Source organism: Piliocolobus tephrosceles, chromosome 6 (assembly GCF_002776525.5).
Source record: "Piliocolobus tephrosceles isolate RC106 chromosome 6, ASM277652v3, whole genome shotgun sequence".
In the NCBI taxonomy this organism is placed as follows: Eukaryota; Metazoa; Chordata; class Mammalia; order Primates; family Cercopithecidae; genus Piliocolobus; species Piliocolobus tephrosceles.
The window spans coordinates 156,193,230-156,220,537 of NC_045439.1; the positions used below are offsets into that span (position 1 = coordinate 156,193,230).

Below are 27,308 nucleotides of genomic sequence, written 5' to 3' on the forward strand. Positions count from 1 at the left end.
AAAGATATAATCCACAGGGAATGAACACTAATATCCCAACATCCAAACAGAGCAAAAGGTGACAGAAAGAGCCACAGTGAATACGAACATGAATATGGATCATGTAGGAAAAAGCTGTTGTGGAAAAAAACTGCAAAAGCTAACAGTAGCTGTGGGCCAGGGCAGAACACGAAGGAGCATTTTCTAACCTGTTTCCCTGCATTTTCCAGGTTTTCTGCATACACATCTATACTCACTTATCAGCAGAAACATACTGTAAAGATCTGTGTTTTGGTGAGGATACCACACGCTTAAGAAAGGCAAGACTCCTTCTTTCTTCCTCCAGAAGTCACTGCTGAAAGTCATGATTTTTAAAACTTTGTTTTTTCTGTCCCCTGAGACGAAGTCTTGCTCTGTCCCCCAGGCTGGAGCACAGTGGCATGATTTCAGCTCACTGCAACCTCCGCCTCCCAGGTTCAAGCAATTCTCCTGCCTCAGCCTCCCAAGTAGCTGGAATTACAGGTGTGCACCACCACCCCCGGCTAATTTTTGTATTTTTCGTAGATGTAGAGTTTCAGCATGTTGGCCAGAATGGTCTCGATCTCCTGACCTCGTAATCCGTCTGCCTTGGACTCCCCCAAAGTGCTGGGATTACAGGCATGAGCCACTGTGCTTGGCCAATTTCAATCAATTTTTCTATCTATTGTTGAACCACACAAACTAAAGAGCAAAACAAATTTGAAACCTTTGAGTCTTCCTTCCCTTACTAATTGGAATTTTTATATTTTGACAAGGAAACATAGACCTACAACAATTTGATTCAATACATATGAAAATCAGGGTAAAATAAAATTGTTTCAACATCATCCCACTACTTATTGTATATCATAGAATTATTCAGGAATCAAAGATAAGGTTCATGAATAATATTCTTCATTAAAAGAGGGTGGATGTTTGAAAGAAAATCTGGTAACTAATAGCCTATAAGGTAGAATTTTTTAAAACCTGGGTACGTACAAAGAGTTCCTCAGAATTGCATATTAAATTCACTTTCAATTAGTATGGTTCAGCATTTTATTTTGATGATTTGTTCGCTTGGTAATACTTTTTAAATTAACTGTGCCACAGACAGACATATCACATACTTCACAGCTATAATACTTTTTTCTAATGCTATATCTTTATAACAGTAATTGCCTTCTTTCTGAAAGAATACGCATTTTGAATCTAGTGACACTTCATTTATTACTTTTCTTATATTAGAGCTACCTCAGCATATTAGATTTTTTCTTAATGACTTTTTTCTATTAGGAGACCATGAAGACCCCAGGGCAAAGGAAGTCCACTAGGAAAGGGGGGCAGTTAGAGGAGGCAGGAATTTCTAAGGTAGACATCAGACAATTCTTGTTAAGAATAGACTGAACACAAGATCCTCCATTTCCTGTGAACTACAGATGAATTTTGATATCTGTACAATCAAGATTATGAAATCTGCAATATCCATCATTAATACACAGTGAATTAAATTCCTAACATAGCAAAACACACATCAAATACGTCACTGCTCACTGCACCTCCCACTCTCAGTTGAGGCGACACCCTGCACAGCTCCTCCCTGGACAACTCCAGCTGACCAGAGTACCTGCTTATACCACGTGGAACAGGAGACCGAGGATCCTCTCACCTTGACAGCTGGCTTGCTCTCTCCTGGACCGTAGCAGCAGGCGATTATTCAGTGCGGGGGCTAAAAGAGTCCCCTATCACCTCTCAGGTCTGGGAGCCAGATACTAGAGTATGTCCAGGAAGCACTTCTGAAAAGCTAGTCCCTGGACAGGCTGGGCTGCCTTGGGGCAGTCACCCATCTCCTGAAGCCAGGAGTGCTGGAGCACAGGCTGAGGACGACTCTGAGGCTGGGGAGAAGATTCAACAACCTATTGGTGGCTCCACTATGGCTGTCCCTTCTCCCAAAACTCGATTTACTCCTGGACCCTTGCACCTGGTACTTTTCCTGCTTCCTGGGTTTTGTCTTCGTTGTTCTGCTGACCTGTAAGGAGTCTACTCTCTTATCTACCCGCCCAAACTTCACCCATCCAATAATATCTGGGCCAAATTCCATTCTCACTATAAGAGTCAGCTTGAATCAATCTTCTACTTCAACCTTAGTGGAAGCAGCATGATACAATGAAAAGAGCATGTCCTCTGAAATCAGACACGCCTAGACTTCTCCATCCAAGCTTTAGCAATTACCCTTGTATTATGCTACCCAAGTATTTAACTTGGTAGTTATACCACCCAAGCACATAATCCCTCTGAAAAAGACATGCTCTTCAAATGCAGCCATGAATACTTGTCTTGAGTCAATGTACAAAAAGCACCAGGTAGGCACCCGTTTCCTCCCATCTTTCTAAATAAAAATTGCATACATAATTCATTTTTCAATTTATTAAGTTCTAACTTGCAGCAATTTCCTCCCATTATCTTAAACAACTTTATGTATCTTTAACATTTTATTGATATTTTTATTTCCCCAACTCATACCATAACCTCTCCTAGAGCCTAAACCTAAATACCATATCTTAGTCTTCTTAGTTTCCAAGTTATCGCACAGCTCAGGGCCCTGTGCAATGTATTCCAGTTACTGTGGCACAACAGGCTGTGAGTCTCGTGGCAATTCTGAAGACCACTCTGTGCTCATGGTGTGCTGATGGCGTCCTTTATGTATCCAGGACAGATAGAACAAGGAACTGCTGACCAGGCAGGCGACAGAATCAGCCCAGGGTTAGACACTCACAGGTCCAATGGGGAAGCACCCTAGGACACACGTAGCCAAGCCTCCATTAGCAGCAGCTGGGCAAACTCTTCCCCGTTTCTGGAAATATCCTTAAGCTTTGCTGATCCCCACAATTGGGGATACTAAGTGGTTTATTGTAATCAAGAAATGTATCATGGTCTTGGGGACCAGCTAAAAATGCAACTCACTTCACAGCACATTAACCAACAGACATGGATCACAAGAAAACCACTCCAGCCATAAAGAAATACACAGAGTCTGGGACCCCATCCAGAGGCACATTCCGCCCGGGTCTTCCAGCTCCCAGAGACAGCCCCGCTCAGTACTGTTCCACCACCCACTCAGCCTCTACCTTCACAGGAAGACAGTAACATTACCCAGACTGGCCTTTGAGAATTACTCCCTCTTTCTCAGAAGCTTCTCAGCCAGTCAGAAGCAGCAATCCGGGAAAAGTTGATTACAATTGTTTCCAGGTGAATTCTAGATGATGCATCTAATTCTTTATGACTTTTGAGCACATAATTACCTTATTGGGTATCTTTGTCTGCCTTGTTTTTAATCATTTTTTTTTTTTTTTTTTGGAGATGGAGTCTCGCTCTGTTGCCCAGGCTGGAGTGCAGTGGCGGGATCTCGGCTCACTGCAACTTCTGCCGCCAGAGTTCAAGAGATTCTCCTGCCTCAGCCTCCAGAGTAACTGGGACTACAGGCACACGCCACCACGCCTGACTAATTTTTGTATTTTAGTAGAGACGGGGTTTCAGCATGTTGCCCAGGCTGGCCTCGAACTCCTGAGCTCAAGCAATCAGCCCGCCTCAGCCTCCCAAAGTGCTAGGATTACAGGCATGAGCCACCGCACCCAGCCCCCTTGTTTTTAATCTTTCTATTCCAGCTTGCTGTCACTTGCAAAAAGTTAAGGTTTAATACATTTTCAATTAAAAATGTGCCTGATGGATTAAGAGAGTTTATACTTCCAAGTTAAGTGATTTAAGCAAATACAAATAATTGCCATGTTTCAATGAAAATTAGTATTTTATCAACAACTATTTTAAATTTCACTTGGTCTTGAGTGGTTTCCTTATGTTATACTTTAATTAGTCTGTTTCACTCTCATCTTTCTGGTTAGACTATCTTTCCCTGCTGACATTTAATACTTTTAGTAAATTTAAAAGAAGTGTATTAGTCTATTTTCATAAACAAGGTGGGAGGTTTAGATTCTTAAGCTGCTTTATGAACACAGCAAAATTCTGCACTGTTTTAAGGATCTGTACAAATATTTTTCACCCTACTTCCTTTTCTTCTGCACTTAACAAATGAAGGCTTCATCTTTAACGTGACCAAACAAAATACATTCTCTTTAAAGAAAGAAAAAAAGGTCACTATCTTGACTGTAAGAAACCCCCAAAGTGGATTTATAATGAATTTTTTGAATAAATAATGACTCCAAATACATTTACATTAAAAATATTAACCTTTAACTCACCTATATTTTTAATAGCATATTAAAGTGATATTTGAGCTCAATTCATGGCTTCGAAAGAGAGCCTTGCAGGCTTCCTATAACTCATATTAAAGGTTAAGATGATTCATAAATTTTTTCGGCAGACTATGGCAAACATATGACTTTGTAGTGTGACTGGGACTGAATTTCTGATGGGCACAGCAGGAAACATTTCCGTTAGTGCAAAAATTCAAAGACACTTTTGAAAAGAAGTTAATATATGCAGCATAAGATTTTCAGCGTTCTTACATTGAAAAATGATCAGCATAGCAATGAAGAGAGAGAAATAAAAAAACACTAATCCAGGCTGAAGTTCATTTATCACATACTTCCAATTCCTTGACGTCTGCATGTTACATTAAATACTGCAGTGGAGAAAAACAAAAATAAGAGAATCCAACCAGAATGGAAAGACAATCAAAGCTAGTTTTCTTCAACAGTTGTTGTCTATAGGTTTCCAATAAAATTGGGGCTATGACAAAAATCGAACATTGATACTTATGCATAAAGTAAGGGCTGGTTTCTCCAATAGGGCTAATTATCGGACACCCATTACCACCACTCCGGGGACAGCACCAATGAATCAAACTCCACAGTACTAGAAATATTCTGACTAGTGTCCAGGATAACAGGAGAGCTACCAGGGCTCTTGGTGCCACACACCTGGGTTTATTGGGGCCAGAATTGCTCTCTGTAGCCTAAGAACCACCCAAACATCCGCAGGATAAATGCAGAACCCTGGGAACCCTCTTTTTTTGAGAAAAGAAATATGGAAGGAAAAAAAACTTTCCTCTATTTTGCAGCTTCTAATTAAAAGGAAATCATGAAAGAATTAATTGCACCTAAACGTATTTTACTACGTCTTACGTTGTGCTGCAGTAAGTAGGATGAGCTGCAGAGGAGAATGGATTATGCCTTTTAAGGCATGGAAAGAGGTTTCTTTGGTTACGTTTTAAGGTCTCAGGTAAGGCAGTGATTAAAAGCCGGTTGGCCTGGGCTGGAAACCTGCCCACCATTTACCCGCCACACACCTGCCCTGTGCCTCAGTTTCTCTTTTGGCTAGGATGATAACAGAGGTGTCTCACTGGGGTGTCATGAGAACTAAGTGCAGCGGGCATCTGAAAAGGGCCCAGCATATGGCACTTTCCCACCACGCTTGTTACTGTGGAAGGTGCACAGAAATGGTCGGATTTCTCTGCTGTGACGTCCTTCCATTCCGCTCTCTTGGGGTAAAACTGCTTCATTCTGAGTGCCTTCCCTCACCCAGCTGAAAGGCAGAACACCTATTCCCGTTTGGGATAACAGTGCAGGCTGTGAGTCATAACTGGTGTGGGAGACAGATAGATCCTGCCTTTACCTATTGTTAGTCATTTCAAATAAACTGAATGGATCCTGCTTTGGGGGTGGTGCGTTTTAAAAAAATTTTTAATTTTTCATTTTTTTAGTTGACTTTATTTTTAGAATAGTTTTAGGTGCACAGCAAGATTGAGCAAAAGGTACAGAGAGTTCCCATATACTCCCTCCCTCCCCAGAGGCACAGCCTCCCCCACTACCAGCAGCCCCCAGCAGACTGGTGCATTTGTAACAACTGGTGAACCCACATTGCCACACCATTATCACTCAGAGTCCATGGTTTACATTAGGGTCCACTCTCGGTGTTGTACATTCTGTGGGTTTGGAGAAATGTATAATGACCTGTATCCACCACTGTATTATACAGAATAGTTTCACTGCCCTAGAAATCCTGTGTTCCACCTCTTCTTCCCTCTCCCCCAACCTCTGACAACCACTTATCTTTTTACTGCCTCCACAGTTTTGCCTTTTCCAGAATGTCATATGGTTGGAACCATACAGTCTATAGCCTTTTCAGATTGACTTCTTTCACACTGTAATATGCAAAGTTTCTTTCATGTCTTTTCGTGACTAGATAGCTCTTTTTTTTTTTTTTTTTTTTTGAGACAGAGTCTTGCTCTGTTGCCCAGGCTGGAGTGCAGGGGTGTGATCTTGGTTCACTGCAACTTCCACCTCCTGAGTTTAAGAAATCCTTCCCTCTCAGCCTCCCAAACAGCTGAGATTACAGATGCCTGCCATCACGCCCAGCTAATTTTTGTATTTTTAGTAGAGATGGGATTTCAACACGTTGGCCAGGCTGGTCTCAAACTCCTGACCTCAAGTGATCCACCTGCCTCAGCTGCCAAAGTGCTAGGATTACAAAGCTCATTTCTTTTTAGCACTAACTAATATTCTGTTGTCTAATGCACCACAGTTATTGATCTATTCACCTCGTAAAGAACAGGGTTGTGGGTTTTTACCCCACTGCTCTGGGAATATAGGCTCCAAAAATTATTTTAAAAATACAGAGCCGCTTTTAGTATTTCTGGAGGCTGCTCTAATTTGTCTTCGTCCTTTAAAAATCTGCAGAAAAAAAAAAACTGAATCTAATAAAGGTGCTTCTGACATTTCTGCAACCTAAACATGCTTTACTTGATATCTTCTGGACCTTCACAGCAGAAGACCACACTTTTATTGGTTCTGTTTGTTAAAGACTCAGAAGCCAGGGCCCCAGCACCACCCAGCAACCCCCCAAATCAAGGTGCAGCAAAACCCAGCATTCACTCTGAAACACGTGTCCTGTGCTCTGATGTAGACGCAAATCTAACAGCCATTGACATGGATTGTTAGATGACTTCCGTTATCACCTACTGGGATAAAACCTATTTTGTTTTGGCTAATAAATACTGTTCTATGTCATTATTGTTATTATTATTATTATTATTATTATTATTATTATTATTATTATTATTATTTTCAAAACAAAGTCTTGCTCTGTCACCTAGTCTGCAGTGCAGCAGTGTGATCTCGGCTCACTGCAACCTCCGCCTCCCAGGTTCAAGTGATTCTCCTGCCTCAGCCTCCTGAGTAGCTGGGACTACAGGTTCCCACCACCACGCCTGGCTAATTTTTTGTATTTTTAGTAGAGATGGGGTTTCACCATGTTTGGCCAGGCTGGTCTCGAACCCCTGGCCTCAGGTGATCCGCCCGCCTCGGCCTCCCAAAGTGCTGGGATTACAGGCGTGAGTCACTGCCCCGACCTTCATTAAATTTAAAGTATTATTTAAACTGGGATATTTTTATCAGCTTTATTGAAGTATAATTTACATAGAAGAAAATCCAACCATTTAAGATACACAGTTCCTGACAAAGTACATCCTGATCAACTCATATGGCCATGGAAGCACCACCACAATTAAACCACAGAACATTCCATGACCCCAGAGTTTCCTTTGTGTTTCCCTGTAGCCATTCTCTTCCCACACCCCAGTGCCAGCTGACCACTCATCTCTCCTCCATCACTAGAGTTTCATAAAAATGGAATCATACCGTATGCAGTCTTTTGTGTCTGGCTTCTTCTATTTAGCCAATTGCTTCTGAGATTCACCCACATTACATGTATCAACAAGGAGAATCTTTTTAACCCCAGAAATACTCTGGCTGGAAAGTAGAAAACTATTCAGCAAAAGCTACTGTAGAAAAACACTCCAAGATGATTAAGAATTGTATTCCATCTCTCTCAAGTGACACCCTTGAACAAGGGATTCCTATTTTAGGATAGAAAGGAGATTGCTAACTGATGGATACAATACATTTATTTTTTAAATGTCTTGCTAGCTAAAGACCATTAAAGATACGCGGAGAGAGATGACATCAGAAAAAGTGGCAAAGACCTAAAAATTCACTTCTGCATAAGCGGAAAAAATAACGGAATGAAATGGTTAGAATCAACTTGCTCACACCTCTGGAAATTAACCAAAGACCTGCAGCAACCTTGGAAGCACTTCTTCAAGATGAAGAGCTGAATCTCGGTAAGAACAGTAGGATTTGGGGCATTTTGGCTCGCCCTAGTCCCATCCTCCATTCCTCATCTCTACAGTACCCTTGAAAAATTACAACTCACACGCCTCGTGCAGCCTGGAAGCCACTTGAGGGAAGGGAACAAAGCTGGATCTTCTCCAAAGTCCCATTCCCAAATAATTCTCACGATGTAACCATTCTGCTGATTCCCTAGAAGACCATACTTACAAACCTGGTTGCATTTGACCTGACCCTGAGCTCACCCAGTGTGAACAGTCCTTTCCCCGGGGGAGATTATCGAATACATTCATAGGCAAGTGTTTTCACTCTGCAGGTGCCTAATCAGTAGATAATAGTTGGGGCAAACAATGTATTAATCTAAACACTTTTAAGAAAGCCTGTAATCCCAGCACTTTGGGAGGCCGAGACGGGCGGATCACGAGGTCAGGAGATCGAGACCATCCTGGCTAATACGATGAAACCCCGTCTCTACTAAAAAAAATACAAAAAGCTAGCCGGGCGAGGTGGCGGGCGCCTGTAGTCCCAGCTACTCGGGAGGCTGAGGCAGGAGAATGGCGTAAACCCGGGAGGCGGAGCTTGCAGTGAGCAGAGATCCGGCCACTGCACTCCAGCCTGGGTGACAGAGCGAGACTCCGTCTCAAAAAAAAAAAAAAGAAATCCTGGGGAATAAGATGCCCATAGGGCTTTTGAAACACCCCAACATATCTCTGGGAATACAGAGTGCCACACACATGCACAGGGTTGTACATACGCCCAGGAAAGCCCTGAGAAGGCTCCAAGCTCTCAGATGACAACTGCCTTGCAGAATGTTGAAGGTGTGCCGCAAGAGTCATACAGACCCCCTTGTCAAAGGCTGGGAGATGTACTGGCTCCACGCATTTAAAGAAATCTCTGTCCAGTAACTAGGTAACTCCTAAACTAACTTGGTAGACAATTCAGCAGCCACACATGACAAAGGATAGACTTTACAGAATTCGTTCAGAAAAGACATCAACAATAAACTATGGTGCACAGGAAGAATTTGCTTTCTAGAGGCACCATGTTATATTATTGAAAATGTCCAGTTTTCAACAAAAAAAAAAAAAGAGAGAAATACGAAGATACAAGAAAGCATGGCCCACATACAGACAAAAAACAAAAAACCAATCAATATAAGTGATCCCTGGCCGGGCACAGTGGCTCATGCCTATAATCCCAGCACTTTGGGAGGTTGAGGTGGCCTGATCACTCCTGAGGTCAGGAGTTTGAGACAAGTCTGGCCAACATGGCGAAACCCCGTCTCTACAAAAAATACAAAAACTAGCTGGGAGTGATGGCACATGCCTGTAATCCCAGCTACTCAGGAGGCTGAGGCACAAGAACTGCTTGAACTCTGCCAGGAGGGAGAGGCTGCAGTGAGCCAAGATCATGGCACTGTACTCCAGCCTGGGCAGCAGATTGAGACTCCATCTCAAAAAAAAAAATAAAAACAAAAACAAAAACAAAATATACATGTATCACATGTACCTATCTCATACACACACACACACACACACACATATATGATCCCTGAGAAAGGCATGGTGGACTTAGAAGACAAAGACTTTAAATCAGTTATTTAAACATATTAAAAGAGCTAAAGCAAACTGTCTAAAGAACTAAAGAAAAAGATGACAATGATACCCCCCAAATACAGAAAATTAATACAGAGATAGAAATTATAAGAACCAAATAGGGCTGGGCATGGTTGCTCATACCTGTAATGCCAGCAATTTGGAAGACTGAGGCAGGATGACTGCTTGAGGCCAGGAGTTTGAGACCAGCCTGGGCAACATAGCAAGATCCTATCACTACCAAAAAATACACAAAAATTAGCCAGGTGTGGTAGCATGCACCTGTAATCTCAGGGGGCTGAGGCAGGAGGGAGGATCCCTTGAGCCCAAAAGTTCGAAGCTGCAGTGAGCTATGATCATAGCACTGCACTCTAGCCTGAGAGACAGAACAAGACTCTGTCTGAAGAAAAAGAACCAAATAGAAATTACAGAATGAAAAGTACAATAGCTCAAATAAGAAACTCTCGACAGGGGTTAAACAGCAGATTTGAGTAGGCAGAAGAAAGAATCATCAGTTAACCTAAAAATAGGTTAACTGAGATTATCCAGTCTGAGCAGCAGAATAAACAATGAAGAAAAATGAACAGATCTTAAGAAGTGTGTGAGCCATCATAAAGTATACCAAAGTGCATGCAATGGAGTATCAACAGGAGAGGAGAGAAAGTTAAAAGAGCAGAAAATACATTTGAAGAAATTATGGCCAAAAACTTCCCAAATTTGACAAAAGACAAGAATCTACACATCCAAGCTCAATGAAATCTAAGTATAATAAATGCAAAGAGATCCATACCTAGACATATCATAATCAAACTGTCAAAAGCCAAGGCCAAAGAGAGAAGCTTGAAGGCAAAACATCAGTGACTTACCACATACAAGGGATTCCAATAAGATTAACAGCTAGTTTCTCATTAGAAAACATGCAGGACAGAAGGCAGTGCAATGGCAAGAAGAAAAAAAAAAGTGTAAACCAAGAATTCCATATCTAGCAAAACTATCCCTGAAAAATGAAGAAAAAAATCAAGACATTACCAGATAAGCCAAAGCTGAGATAATTTGTCTCTATGGAATCTGTCCTACAACAAATAGTAAAGGAAGTCTTTTAGGCTGAAATTAAACATACACACACACACACACACCCATGTGCACGAGCGTGTGCAAAACTAGATAGATAGTAAATTAAACTCACATAGACATAAGAAGCATGAGTAAAGGTAACTACAGAGATGATGTGGTTTGCATGTGGTTTGTCCCAGTCAAAACTCAGGTTGAAATTTAATTGCCAATGCAACAGTGTTTGGAGGTGGTGTCTTTAAGAGATGACTAACTTAAGTTGGATTAATGTCTTTCTCACAAGACTGGGTTAGTTCTCTGCAGAAATGATTAGCTTTGGTAAGAGTTAATTGTTACAAAGTGAGGTTGCCTCTCATGTTTTTCCCTCTTTGAATTTCCCTTTATCTGTCATGTTTTGAGCAAGCACAAGGCCCTCACCAGAAGCCAGCAGATGCGACTGTCCAATCTTGAACGTCCCAGGCTGCAGAACCATGAGCTAAATAAACCTATTTTTTTTTTAAATAAATTACCCAATCTCAGGTATTCTGTTACAGTAACATACAAAAAAAAGGTAAGACATACAGAAAACAAATAGCATACTGGGAGACATAATAATCCCTCATCAGTAATTACACTAAAAAATTAAATTCTCCAATTAAAAGGCAGAAATTGCAGAATGGATTTTAAAAACATGATCCAATTACACACTGTCTATAAGAGATTCACTAGAGTTTGTCAGTAAAAAGGCGGAAAATGATATACTGTGCAAATGCTAACCAAAAGAAAGTTTGAGTAACTATCCTAGTGTTAGACAAAATCATCTTTAAGACAAAAATTATTACCAGAAATAAGGACATTTTATAATGATAAAGGCTTAATCATTCAAGAGTATAGAACAATTATAGACATATTTGTACATAACAATTGTGCCAGAGTAGCAAAGAATTAGCAAAGAACAACATTCTGAACAGCTGAGCTGGTAGCTCTATACTGAAAAATGAGAAATGTCATTTGCCTAAATTATTGACAACCAGAAAACAGCAACCAAGATCAAATGCACCCTGGAAAGGCACAGGTTTTCTATCCTGGCTGCATATTGAAATGATCCACGGAGTCTAAAACTACAGATACCCGGGCCCTATGCCAAGAAATCCTGATATAGTGAGTCTGAAGTAACAGTTGTTAAAGTGCCCCCGGTGTTCTGAAGTGCAGGCAGGATAAGGAGACACAGGCCGTGGGCTCTGGAACATACAGCCTGGGTTCCAACCTGAGCTCTGCCTCTTACTTGCTCCAAAAAACCTTGAACATGACTGAACCTTGCTGTACCCACATTGCAGAAGAGTGTCTGGAACACAATGAGTATTGTTAATAAATGTTAGCCATTACTGTCGTCGTCATCATCATGATCATCTGTCATCATCATCATTTGCCCAGGACAGGCACAACCTGAGGTACCTCTGAACCCTCACAATGGACACTGAAGTTGGGGAAGAAAGAGACAAACGGCAGCTTTACCTGGTGGAAAATAAGCTCGGCTCTTCCCTCTTGAGCCTGCTTCATCCCCTAGGAAGACTAAAGCGGATCCTGCCAGTCAGCACAACAGAGCTCCCACTTTCAAAGATGGCCTTCACAATCTGGACCGGCATACTAGGGTGGAGTTTAGGCAAGGTAAACTGTGCCACCCTCCCATACCACCACGCCCCTGCAAACACACACACACACACACACACACACACACACAAGAAACCAATTAATCCAACAACGCCAACTTTCTATCTTCATTAACATAGTCCTTCTTTTGTAAATATAAATAGGATAATGAAAGATGGCCTAATATTGAATAGGAAAAAATAGCATGAATAATGACCTAGATGATTAAAGAGACTAATCAACCTGTGGGGGGAGGTGAGAATATCTGATAAAATTATAATTAATATACTTGGAGGAGACTGCACCCATCAAATGAGTGTTCCATAAAATGTGAACACATTGCTATGAAAAAAAGCAATTAGAGAAAAACACAGTTCTTAGAAAATAACATAGCTGTCTGTCAAAATAAAAAATTCAACAGAAGGATCAAACAGTAGAATGGATACAGCTGAAATCCAAAGTAGTTATCTAGAAAATAAAACAGAAGTGCCCCAGAAAGCAAAGAAAAAGAGAAAGAAAATGTTAAAAATCCCATAGGATCAATTTAGAAGGTAGAGCATCTATCCACTAGGAATTCAAGTAAGAAAGGCAAAAACAAACAAACAAACAAACAAATAAATAAATAAGAGATACAATCAAAGAATTAACGGAAGAAATTTCCCCAATCAATTTTTCTTGAATTATCCAATAGACAAATAATTAGAACTAGTCTAATAATGCACTATGGTATGTGATAAACAAGTATGAGATCAATATACATAATTTTTCCAAAAATTATAGCAGAAAATACAGTTGGTTCTTGAACAGCACAGGTTTGGACTGCAGGTGTCCACTTATACATGAATCTTCTACCTCTGCCACCCCTGACACAGGAAGACCAACCCCTCCTCTTCCTCCTCCTCCTCAGCCTACTCAACTGATGACGATGAGGATGAAGGCCTTTATGACGGTTCACTTCTGCTTAACCAATAGTAAATACATTTTCTATTTCTTAGGACTTTTTGAAATGATATTTGCTTTTCTCTAGCTTACTTTATTGTAAGAACACAGCATACAATACAACTAACATACAAAATATGTGTTAATTGACTATGTGATCGGTAAGGCTTCCAGTCAGCAGTTGCCTATTTGTAGTTAAGTTTTTGAGGACTCGCGCACTATAAGCAAATTTTCAACTACATGCGGGGTCAGCGCCCCTAACTGCCATGTTGTTCAAGGGTCAACTGTATATCCCCATCTCTAAATATTATACACATTATTTTTCCAGGAATTAATCTATAAAATCAATGCAATCACAAAATCAAATCATGACCACACGTTATAAATTCATTCTAAATTTATTGAAGAATGCAGAGAAGTAGCAAAAAACATGTGAAAAAATGGAAGAATGACTTATTATAAAGCTGGACTAGTTAAAACAATGTAGTATTGTCTTAGAAATGAACTGAAAGATTCATTACACAAAATAAAGATTAATAAACAGACCCACATCTAGCAGTGAGGTGGCGGAAAACATTTCAAACGGGAGAAGAAATACTGAATTGTTGAAAGAAATCTTGGGAAAATGGCCATCCATTAGGAAAAGATAAAGTTAGAGCCTTACTTGATACCATATGTAAAAATAAGTTTAGATTCAATTAAACATAAAAAGAAAAACTAAACATTTTAGAAACACACAGGTGAATAATTTCAGAATTATGGTCCAAGAGATCTTTTAAACTAAAGAAAGAGACCCTAGAAGTCATATATAAAAAAAAAAAAAAAGGCAGATTTTCCAAGATAAAAAACTAGCACTTGTATATTTTTTAAAAAGACACTTCGTTAAAAATTAAAAGACAAACAAACTGACAAGACAAACTGGGATAAAATATTAGTCACTTAAAACAGAAAAGTATTATGATAAGAAAAAAATACCACAAAAAAAATAATAAAAATAAGGAAATGAAGTGAGGCCCCCCAAGGAGGGCCAGTGGCGGTGAAGGAGAGGTTTGAAAGACTAGAAGGTAAGGAATTGATATATTAATAATATGGTTCAATATACTGAATCACGTTGGGAGGAGGAAGGAACCAAAGGAACCTGAGTTTAGGTTTTATTTCTTTTTTTTTTTTTTTTTTTATTATACTTTAAGTTCTAGGGTACATGTGCATAACGTGCAGGTTTGTTACATATGTATATATGTGCCATGTTGGTGTGCTGCACCCATCAACTCGTCAACACCCATCAATTCATCATTTATATCAGGTATAACTCCCCAATGCAATCCCTCCCCCCTCCCCCCTCCCCATGATAGGCCCCATTGTGTGATGTTCCCCTTCCCGAGTCCAAGTGAGCTCATTGTTCAGTTCCCACCTATGAGTGAGAACATGCGGTGTTTGGTTTTCTCTTCTTGTGATAGTTTGCTAAGAATGATGGTTTCCAGCTGCATCCATGTCCCTACAAAGGCCGCAAACTCATCCTTTTTTATGGCTGCATAGTATTCCATGGTGTATATGTGCCACATTATGGAAAACAGTATGGCAATTCCTCAAAGATCTAGAACTAGATGTACCATATGACCCAGCCATCCCACTACTGGGTATATACCCAAAGGATTATAAATTATTCTACTACAAAGACACATGCACACGTATGTTTATTGCGGCACTATTCACAATAGCAAAGACTTGGAATCAACCCAAATGTCCATCAGTGACAGACTGGAGTTTAGGTTTTAGAACAAGGCAACTGAAGGAAAGGGAGAAACATTCCTAATGAGATAGGGGAGCAAAAAGAAATCAGTTTGGGTTTGGAGTAGATTGAATTGGAGTCCCTGCAGGGTAAATGCTAACATGGAAGCCCCTCTGGTTTAGTCTCACTAGGCAGATTCACTTGAGTTAACAGAAAACTAAATTAGAGACTTCGTGTGAAATTATAAGATTTTGTTGTGTTTTTGTTTCGCTTTCTTTTCATTCTCTTTTGTTTTGCTTTCTTTTTACTTTTATTGTCTCCTACTTGAGTTGCTTTATTGAATCTTCCTTTGCAGACAAATAAGAATTTTATAATTGTTTGGATTTAAATGGTTATTTTCAAATTGCTTAAGGGTATTAGAAAACAACTTCTTTCCTTGCAATTTTTAAAATGTCCCTTTCTCATTGCTTACATGTTAATACATTCACACAACAAAGTAATATGCAACTGTTTAAAACAGGTTGTACTAAGAAATACTTAGTGAATGGAGCAACAGTCATGAAATACTCCTAAGCAGAAAAAAAAGGCAGGTTACAAAATAGTTAGGTGCACTCTGATTCTAATTTTCATAAAAATATGTATGCATCTGTGTATGCACGGGGAAAAATGGAAGGCAAAACAGCAAAATGTAATTATGTCTATCTCTAAATGTTGGGATTTGGGATAATTTTTTAAAATTGTCTTATTGTGTTTTTATGCATTTGCTAAATTCAAAACAATGAATATTTAATGTACTAGCGTTTAAAATTTAAAAAAAGAAATCTCACACATCAATGTAACACAGTCTTACAGAAAAAATACGTACAAGCAATTCATGGAAGAAATTCAAATAGGTAATGGAATCTTACTATTTGTTTTGTTTCAGTTCCATCTATTCTTTGTTTCCTTTCTCCTGTTTTCTGCCTTCTTTTGCATTAAATGGATATTTTTTATGATTCCATTTGATTTCCTTTGTTTCTTAGCCAACTCTTTGGGGTTTTTGGTTTTATTTTAGTGGTTGCTTTAGGCTTTACAGGATACAACTTTAATTTATCATAGTTTACCTTCAGGTGACATTAGACTTCATCATGTATAGTCTAAGAATCTTACATTGTATACTTCCATCCTCCCTCCTTTATAGTATTTTCATACAATTACTTATATAAATGTTATAAACCCTATAATACATTGGTGTGTTTTTTTTTTTTTTCCTATTTTTGGTTCTTTGTATGCATTGAGCTTCTTGAATCTGTGGGTTTCTAGTTTTTATTCCATTTTGAAAAAAAAAAAATACTACTATTTCTTCAAGTATTTTTTCTGTTTGCCCTCACTCCTTATTCCACATATATTAGTGATTCTGGAAATTATTCCACAAAGCTCTCTGATTTTTTTTCATAGTTTTGTTTAAAAAATGCTTTTTTTCTATGATCTTCATTTTGGAGAATGTACATTGCATTGCAATGCCTGTAAGTCCACTAATGTTTTTTCTTGTTCCAAATCTGCCATTAATCTCATCCAGAGATTTTTTTCTCTCTTACATTGTAGTTTTCATCAGTGGACGTTCAACTGGGTTTTTTTTAGATCTCCATGTGTCTAACTTTTGGAACATATAATTTTAATAACTGTTTTAATGTCCTTGTCTGATAATTCTAATAGCTGCATCAATTTTGTATCAGTTTCAATGGGTTTATTTTTCTTGTCTCTTTGAACCATAGTTTCCTGCTTCTTTGCATGCCTAGTAATCTTTGATTAGATGCTAGGCATTAGGAATGCTATCTAGTTGGTGCTGGATACTTTTGTACTCCTATAAACTTCTTAAACTTTGCTCTGGGACACAGGTAAATTACTTGAAAACTATTCGATTCCTTTGGATCTTGCTTTAATATTTGTTAGGCAGAACTGGAACAGCATTTAGCTCAAGGCTAGTTATTCTCCACTACTGAGGTAAAACTCTTCTGCATACTCTATACAATGCCCAAGCGAATCATGAGGCTCTCCAATCTGGATGGTGGGAAAACCCTAATTTTGTGACTGGCACTTTTCTCTCTAGTCCTCTCAGATAGTTTTTTCATGGCCTCAGTTTCCTTACATGCAAGAGCTGATCAGTAGCAGCTGAATATTCACAGGGCTTCCTCTCCAGATCTCCAGAACCCTCTGCCTGAGTAAGTCGTTCCTCTCTGGCACTTTGTTCTGCAAATTCTAGCCACCTTGGACTCCCAGGCTCAGTACAGCCCCCTTAACTCAGGACTGCCAGGCTCTTCCCAGGTTCCTATGCTGTGGCCTGGAAGCTTTCTCACAACAGGAGGCTGCAGCAATCCTGATTTACCATTAATGGTGTGAGATCAAGGTAGGGAAAATATATAGTCGAATCAGACCACGTTTATTGCTATGGACCCAGAGTAGCTTGTTTGGTTGGCTAAAATACAAAGTCGAAGGTGGGCTATATTAAGTGAAGTTGAAATGCCAGACTTTTTTGGTGTACCACAGACGAAGGGATCTAAAGACTCAAGGAGATTGGAATGTTAGAGTAGATTTGGCCTGTCTGACCTCACCCAACCCAAGAGGATCCAGAGGCACACATTTCTCTACAATTATGAGAAATAAATATGCGAGAGGAACTTCAGCATCCTTGAACTCTTCTCTGGAGGCCACAAATTACAGCTGGAATTTCTGTGCTACCATCTAACTAGGGTCCCTAAATGCAGTGAAGATGGTGAGATCCCAGGGTTGCAGGGGCCAGGTGGCAGCACTTAATTGCCAAAGGCATGGTGGATGTGGTCATTGTGAAGGACAGAGAGTCAAAGCAGTGATCAGAGTAGACCAGCTCACCAAGATCTTTGGTGTTGGCTCTAAGAAGCCCTGTTTCTCTGATTGAGCCGTGATGGATACATGTTTCTGTCTGGGTTGATAAAGCTTAGCAATAAAAATAAACCACCATCTGAGTAAGGCAAAAAGCCAGATTCCTCAAACGATGTAATATAAAATGCAAACAGTACTAAACACATTATTGGATCTATATGGTACTCATATTCCCATAGATCAGTGCTTCTTAAAGTAGATTTACTTTGCTTTAAAAAAAAAAAAAACTGTCCTAAACTACAACTAATTTGTTATTGGTAAAAGTATATTCTAAAAAATGTTTTCAACTCCATAGTTATTACTCTCTCAATAGTATCAGTTATTATAAATAATCTAATATCCAGTTCAGTGCTACTGTACTCAAGGTTTTAAAACTTACATCACCTGTGTTTATGGGAGACTGTTTCCATTATTGATACATAAGCCATCACAAGATGGTTCACTGAATCTTTCAAAAAATCATCTAATCAGAGCTATATAATCTGATTTTTAATTGGCATCCAGCATAATATAGAACCTGTTATAGTTTAATGTAAGGAAGACAATTATCTCAATCATAGAAGACACTAAGCACAGATTTTTAAAAAAATCTACCCCAGTAATGTGAAAATACGTATTCTTTATTTATGTCGCTAGTTTTCAGCATTTGGAAAGGCACTTATAAACCACTATGGTAAACACACACACACACACACACACACACACACACAGCGTCTCCCGTCTTCCCCTCCCTCTCACATTGTATTCACCAGCCTACAAAGGGAGGCCTCCCTCACCCAACGCCCACAGTGGCCTGCTGCTCCGCTCTCTTTCTCTTCCCCAACAGAGCCTTCGCCCTCCGGCACATCAGTCACTCCGGCGGACGCTATACAGCTCTCCTTCATCTCGCTCTGTGTGTCTGTAAGCGCAGAATGATGAAAAGAAGGAGCTGCAGCAGGGCTCCGGACGGCCTCGTGCTTGGGAGCCCTGCAGAGGAAAGCTGCTGCCAGGAGAGCAATGCCAGCACCAAAACGCTCCAGCAGCAGGGGCCACTCATGCCTGTCCTCAGCCAGCCAGGCCTGCAAGGCGAATGGAGTGGCTGCACAGACCCTGGAGCCATGGGCCCAAAACTGCTTCTTCTCACTCTCCTGAGGGATACTCTCCTTTCACAGAGGGCAACTCACTGTGTGGGGTTTATGGAAGGAGCTGGGGGAAGGGCAGGCCAGTGTGTCCCCCTGGGAATGAACTAGAAAACTCACTGCTGCATCTTTAGTTGACACTTCCAGGAAGAAAAAAACATATAATTAGTACAGACAACAAAAGCAGGAGCTTTTATTTGAAAAATCATTGAAATCAAGACTTCTAGCCTTTCTAGTGCTAAGTCCCAGGACAGGGTAGTTTGCTTTCTAGATCTTCTTTTTCTCTTTCCTTGCACAAGGTCTCATATGTCATCTGGAAAACCTCAGTTCCATTTTGTGGGCCCTGGGGAACCACAAAGGGCTTAAAGAAGGGGAGTGACACAGTCCGGTGGACACTTTACATACCACCCATGGCCTCTGTGTGTGTGGAGAACAGATCGGAGAAGAGCCAGATTTTTGGCACACAGATCTGTTAGGAGGTTACTACATGAGATACCAGGCAAGGACCTGCCCTAGAATGGTGGCTCAAGGCAGAGAGGAGAGGGGCAGCTGCATACAAATAAAATGAGTCACGGCTGGGCGCGGGGGCTCAGGCCTGTAATCCCAGCACTTTGGGAGGCCAAGGTGGGCGGATCACGAGGTCAGGAATTTGAGACCAGCCTGACCAACATGGTGAAACACTGTCTCTACCAAAAATACAAAAATTAGCTGGGTGTGGTGGCACACACGCCCAGCTACTGTAATCCCAGCTACAGGCGGCTGAGGCAGGAGAATCACTTGAACCCAGGTGGCGGAGGTTGCAGTGAGCCAAGATTGTACCATTGTACTCCAGCCTGGGCAACAGAGTGAGACTCTGTCTCAAAATAATAATAATAGTAATAGTAATAAAATGAGTCACAAAGAGAGAGCTTGTGAATAAGCATGATGGGTGAGGAAGGAGAAGGATGTCTGAGTGACTCCCCGTTTCTAGACTGGGTGGGCGGTGCTGTCACCAGCTGAGATAGAAAATACAAAGGGACAAGAAGATGAGGTTGAAGGAATGTAAGTCATGTGATATACATATACTTAGAGAAGACAGACAATGTCCACACAGACTACAGTCGGCTAGAAAAAAGGAGGATTTGGGAGTCAGAGAGCTTTGGATTCAAGTCCTAGTTCATTACTTAAGGTGTGGAAGCCTTGGCCTCGCTTTAAAAACCTTTTTTAAAAAAGCTATTTTAAACTTTAAAAACTCTTAAAAAAAAAAAAAAGAGTCGGAAAACCTGCTCTTGCCAGGACTGTTGTGAAGGTGAGGACACACAGGTCCCACTAGATGGATGGCTGCCATCATTGTTGACAGTATTTTCTTTGGGATTATTCTGGATAGAAGATCTTTGGTCACATTTCCAAAAACCCTGTGGGGATGGTTCCTGTTAAGTGTCAACTCAGCTAGACCACAGGACCCAGGTATGTGGTCACACACTAGTTTGGATGTTGCTGTGAAGGTGCTTTTGTAGATGAGATTAAGTTCTAAGCCAGTAGACTCCGAAGAAAGCAGATTACCCTCCATAATGCAGGTGGACTGCGTCCAGTCAGAGGAAAGAAGAGAAAACGACGGACCTCCTCCAGGGAGGAGGGAATTCCGCCTGTTGCCTCCCTTCAGGCTAAAGCTACAGCCTCAGCTCTGTCTCTAGCCTGCGAGCCAGCACTACAGACTTTCAAATTGCCTGTTCCCACAACTGTGTGAGCCAATTCTTTAGAATAAATAAATCTTTCTATATACATACACATACATACATGTTATAATCTAGATATTTATATATACATGTGTGAATGTGTGTGTATATCTATCTATATCTCTCTATATCTGTATATCTCCCATTGGTTATGTTTTTCTAGAGCACCCTAATAGATATTTATATTGTAGGTTTTCCCGGCATCTGTTGTGAATGCCTTTACTCCTCATAAAGCCAAAGCCGAGACTATCTCAATGGTCATGATTCAGAGAGTGAGTTTTTGCTAATGAATCAAAAGATTGTACTGTTGTGGTCAACACGACAGAAGAACACTCTTATGGTACAGATAACAAACTACCCGGCAAAACCCACACACTCCGTCTGCAGTGCGGAACTGCCTCTGGGAAGCGCCTGTCCGGAGAGGCAGTGCCTGCCACGGGTTCCTAGATGGGGCCTGATGACAAGCTCTCCTGAATGGCTTGAAAGGCAAGCAATGAATGTCATTTTCAGACCAAGAAAATTAAACTGCTAGGGTTCCTTTTCTGTTCTCTATTCCCTTTCACTGACTTGCAGTGGATCTCACAGCCCTAGGAAACACTGAGCCCTCGGGTGGAAGGAGCCAGGTCCCTAAGTCCCTCTGTGGAGGACTCAATCACAGGCCATGCCTGACCTGGACAAGGGCCAGAGTAGCCTTTTGCCCCAACAGAGCCACTGAAAGTTAGGGGTAGCACCAGCAGTTGGTGTCACCCTAATGATACCCTAACCTCCCTACATAAAGCAAGGAAGTCAGTCAAGCCACATGAACCCCTTCTCCTCTGCCTGGGGCTTGGGAGGAGATTTGTCCATGGGAGGTCAGTGCTGACCACCTCCCAGAGAGCAGGCTGGCCCTGCTCCAACTACTGTGGCAGGGCCGGGGAGCAAGCGCACTGAACACTCCGCTCCAGTAGGTCCAGCTGCTGCTACGTCCCTCTACTGGGATGAGTCCTGAGACCGTAGCCTGCTCCCCTGGCTTCCCTGGGACACTCCTCAGCCACCACCATCAGGGGTCCTAATTCCTCGTCAGCTCTAAACTTATGCATCCTGCGTGGTAAAATGCCCAGCCCCGTGAGATTCCCGATGCTGGGGCCAGGGCTGGGGTGGCACGTGGGGGTGACTGGGTGATGGACGTCATTCCTCTCGTCTTTTCGTCCACACACCCACTCTGCGGAAGGCGGCTTTTCCTTTGTTTAGAGAGCTTAATCTGTCTGCACCAGGAAGGTGGGTGTGGACGGAGGAGGCAGCTGTCCCCGGGTCACTGAAGGCAGCGCAGTCACCACACTGCATACCCCGAGGATGTCAATCCCACAGTCAGCCTAATCACTGCATTTCCCCTCGGCGCCAAGAGCCAGCTTCAAAATAATCCAGCAAGGGGCTGCGGGGGAAGGTAGGGGTGGGGAGATACTGACAAAACAAGATGGGCCAGATGTTGACATCTGTTGAAGCCAGATGAGGGGTACACAGGGGTTCATGACAGCAGTCTCTTTACTTTTATGTATGTTTGAAAGTTCTAAATAAAAATATTTTTCTAAAAGGAAATTCCTTATATGAGCCGAAATACAGCAGAAGAGGAGCCTCAGCTGACTCTAAGGTCACTCCTGTCTTCTCTGATACCATTTTAGGGCGTCATGGTTACTCTCATGAAAGAAGAGGTGTTTGCAATAGACAAATGTGGGTTATTTTTCTATTCCCATTAATATTTACTACATGTCATTATCTCCAAGTCTAATCACTTAAAGAGGAGATTTTAAATAATTGATTAATATAAAAGAAGAAAAATGCCACGCTGTCTGTTTCATTATCTATCAAAACCCGGAAAACCTCTTCCTCTAGTCCTGACACGGACACATACATATATTAATGCATACACTGAGAAGAACAGGCATACAAATCAATAGACACTAATCTGCTTAGGGTATTTTTCCAAGGGAAAAACCATCCTCCTCTCTCCATCTCCCGCGTGGCCTGCTCCTCAGCACAATGCCACAGCAACTCAAACAACTCTCTTTATTTTACTCACAGAATTTTAGATTCCCCCCAAAACACAAAAATCTAACATTTCTTGAACACTGATAAAATATGCTCTGTTGTGTGATCATACGTATGCATGAATAGTGCATAAACAGGCTTTAATGTCTAGAGGAAACACATGCAGCCACACTGTTTTGTGTTTTTTTTGTTGTTGTTTTTTTTTTTTTTTTTTTTTTGAGATGGACTCTCTCTCTGTTGCCCAGGCTGGAGTGCCACGGCGTGGTGCGATCTCAGCTCACTGCAACCTCTGCCTCCCAGGTTCAAGCGATTCTCCTGCCTCAGCCTCCCCAGTAGCTGGGATTACAGATGCCCGCCACCATGCTCTGGCTAATTTTTGTAATTTTAGTAGAGATGGGGTTTCACCATGTTGGCCAGGCTGGTCTCGAGCTCCTGACCTCGTTATCCGCCCGCCTCGGCGTCCCAAAGTGCTGGGATTACAGGCCTGAGCCACCGTGCCAAGCCGCATCCACACTCTTAAAATGCCCTTGTTGGCCGGGTGTTGAGGCAGAGAATCATTTAAACCTGGGAGGCGGAGGTTGCGGTGAGCCGAGATAATGCCACTGCACTCCAGCCTAGGTGACAGAGCGAGACTCCGTCTCAAAAAAAAAAAAAAAAACGTCCTTGGTTCACGCTCGGTCCTTACAGCAGGACACCAAACAAAACAAACACAAAGAGGATGCCCTTGAAGCATTTCAGCAAGACACCGAGTGGCGCTCTCAGAAGCACCTCCTGCAAGAAACACAGCGCTTCTCACGAGCCCATCAGCCTTCAGCAGTGAGATTTTATCAAGCTCTGCTTCCTGCTGCCTGAAGAGAAGCTAGAATTCTCTTCGCCATTGCCTCCAACCTGCTCACATCTGAAGGTGGAACCCTGCTCCAAGGCCACCTGGAGACACAGGTGCCACTTACCACGAGCGAGAGAGGCCTCTTCCAGGAGACGACACCTATGAGTCCGGACAGCAGCACCTGGAAGGACAAAAGGTACAGGAAGGTGAGATGCTTCCGAAACCTCTCATGGGCAATCAAAACATGGTGAACCGTTTGAACCTGGAGAAGGACGTGTGGAACACAGCACGCACACGGTGGTGGGGCTACATGAGCTGCATTGTCACAGCTTGCACCCACTCTGACAGGCACACTGGTCTCTCAGGGCACCAGGGCGCTATGGAGGGGTCACTTCGTGCACTGCACTAGGTGGCCCAAGAGTGACAGGCTTTCTGAAACACCCCGCCCTGGTCCTCGACGTGATTTGGCTGTGCTAGGCACACGCCTGTAATCCTAGCTACTCGGGAGGCTGAGGCACGAGAATCACCTGAACCTGGGAGGTGAAGGTTGCAGTGGGCCAAGATCACACCACTGTACTCCAGCCTGGGAGGCAGAGTGAGACTCCATCTCAAAAAAAAAAAAAAAAAAAATCACAGAGAACACTATTTGGGGAAAAGGCAAAGGCAACCCCACCCACGGGCCACCCGGCCACCTGCCACGGCTGCATGGACCCTGGGCACGGCAGAGCCTGCAGGCTCCTTCTCCCCTCTACACGCTGGGCTCCCCTGACGCACACCCTTCTCCCTCCTCCAGCCCCTGCGAGCCCCTCCCCTTCACTCATCACAGCTTTCCACCTCACCCGTACATAGGCAGTGTCTTCTGATGAGGCTCCAGAAATTTCTAGGCCCTGACTCCACGCGGCCTACTCCTTTCCCAGGCCAAGTCCTGCCCTTGACCTTGCCTGGGGTCCCACCAGAAGTCATCCCCTCTCTCCTGCCTCCTCCTTACTGTCCTGATCACATAAATATGCTGTGATTTCTGTCCCTTAGAAGAACCACTGCTTAGCCCTGTGTCCAGCTCCTGGCCTGCCTGTCTCCTGGGCAGCCTCCCGAGTCCAGGTACCCTGAGGATGACACTGGCTCTGATCCCTGCATTCCTGATTTGCTGGTGTCCAGGAAGGGCCAACTGATCATGGAGACACAGTCACTTCCCACCCACTACCATCTATCTAGTTTCAGCTCCACAACTCCAAGCAAATGTCTCCCAAGGTTCCCCAGCAGTCACTGAGTACAACAGACAAAGCCGGTCCCCATCACCTGGCTGAGGGCAGAGGCTCCCTCCCATCTGGGCTCCTGTGGCTCTTCACTCCCCTTTGGTTCTTCCCACTTCCCAAGGGGCTGCTCTCCTCCACAGTCTGCCTCCTGGCCTCCTCCCTCTCCCCAACCTCTTTCTGGTTTCCCAAGACCTGTGTCTCCTGAGCCTGTTGTCTCCTCTCCCCAGGGCTCTGTGGTGGCTGTCCTGAGGCTCCTCGAGCATCATCCACTGGTGTCTGCACAGGTGATTTTCAGCCCAGGGCTTTGCCATGGCCATGGCATCACACCATCCACAGGCTCTGCTCCTGGCATCTGTCCAACCCAACATGTCCAAAAATGCAGCTGCAGCCTCCACCTCGGAAGCCCACACTTTCTCTTGTAACCTTTGCTCTCCACAAGAGTACCCCTTCTTCCCAGTCACTCAAGCCCAAATCCTGGAGACCCTTCCCTCTCCCTCACCCCCATGTCCAACCAGGGAGGAACAGGAGGCTAAGGCTCGTTCAACAGGGCAGCATGTGAGATGGCCGAATTACAAGTAAGGTGGTCCTGTGAAGACAAATCGCTCACGCTTGCCACAGTGGGCATGAGCCAGGCATCCAGGCACTGGCTGGAAGGGCTTGGCTGCATGGCCCCTGGGACTCCAAAAGCACCAGTCAGACCCGGGAGGAGGGCATGGTGCTGACAAACTCACAAGGTGCCCTTGGTCACAGACTGCAGTTCACCCTCAGCCACCTCCCCGGGGGCAGAACCAGGTCTCAGACACAGCAGCCTCTATCACATCCAGCACCATGCTAGCCCAGTCTCAAAAACATCTGGCCACAAAACAATAAAACAACAACAAAAACATGGACCAAAGTGAGTGCACCAGGGCTCTGCTCCCAAGACTCTCACATGTGCATTTTTTCTGCAATGCACACAAGATCTCCAAACACAGCCACCGGCGACAGCCATTATTTACAGTCATTTCCCACCTCCCGGCTCCCCTCTCATGGCCATGCCACCCAGCTCCTTGCCTTGCAGTCCAGTTTCAACCCTACGGAAATCCTTGACCAATATCTCTCCTGTCTCCCTGGAGCTATGTCTCACTAACTCTCCTTCCGAATGCCCCAAAACCTCTCTCTTGCCTTCTGTACCCAAGACTTGAACCAGTGGGCACAGCATGTTCCCATGTCATTTCACAGTCAGAGGTCACTGGCCTTTCTCGGACGGAGCTGACCATTCCTGTCAGAGCTCTCACCATCATTTCATGCTTGACGTTTCAGACCCTGACTTCACTCCTCCACCCCCACCTTCTTTTGGTGAATTCAAAATTTCTGACCATAATGCCATCATGTTTTGAGCTCATGGTACAGGTCAAGGGCCACTCCGTCACAAAGCAGGATCCACTCTTCTGCTCAGCACCCTCAATTTCCAGGTTCGTCTCTCTCCCCTCTGCCAGCACGCTCCTGTTTCACTTGCCGGATGACAGCCTTCTCCACTCGCTCTTGTCTCCACCTCCTCCCTCCCCACTGAAGCCATCCTGGACACCTCCGCCAAACAAACTGCATCTCCCCGGCCTGGGAAGTGACTAGGATTAGACTGGGTCATGAGGATGACGCCTTCACAATGGGACTGGTAGCTCTACACAAGGAAGAAGGCGAGCTCTCACGCTCTCTGCACACACACAGTGAGGAAGACCATTAAAGAGTGCAAGTCACAGCTGGGGGCGGTGGCTCACACCTGTAATCCCAGCACTTTGGGAGGCCAAGGCAGGCAGATCACGAGGTCAGGAGATTGAGACCATCCTGGCTAATACAGTGAAACCCCGTCTCCACTAAAAATACAAAAAATTAGCTGGGCGTGGTGGCGGGCGCCTGTAGTCCCAGCTACTCGGGAGGCTGAGGCAGGAGAATGGTATGAACCTGGGAGGTGGAGCTTGCAGTGAGCCGAGATCACGCCACTACACTCCAGCCTGGGCGACAGAGCAAGACTCTGTCTCAAAAAAAAAAAGTGCAAGTCAGGAAGGAGCCCTCACCTTCACCAGAAACCAAGCGTGCTGACACCCTGATTTCAGACTTTCCAGCTTCACCAATTGCAAGAAAATAAATTTGTTAGGTCACCCGGTCTCCGCTATTTTGTTAGGGCAGCCTAAGTAGACTAAGACATTATGACATCCTGAGTGGGACACTGGATGGTTGTTCCAAAACATCTGCTTTCTCCCCAGACCTCTCCAGGAGGGGCAGCACAGGCTTCCCTCCCCACACCACTCCCCAATACCGGGAACACTGACACAGCTCCAAACACCAACACTTGAGCGCTTGGAAGTGTCTGTGCATGCGTTCCTTGCTGCTCA

At 43.1% G+C, this 27,308-nt stretch overlaps 1 protein-coding gene across 1 annotated transcript in view; it reads right to left on the reverse strand.

Annotated features, from left to right (window-relative positions):
- The window catches only part of FAM189A1 (family with sequence similarity 189 member A1), a 438,026-nt gene that overhangs the window by 227,865 nt on the left and 182,853 nt on the right, over nt 1-27,308 (reverse strand). Inside the window, exon 2 of the mRNA XM_026448040.1 lies at nt 23,808-23,864. Coding sequence (XP_026303825.1) covers nt 23,808-23,864 — 57 coding nt within the window. The remainder of the gene's footprint in view (nt 1-23,807; nt 23,865-27,308) is intronic.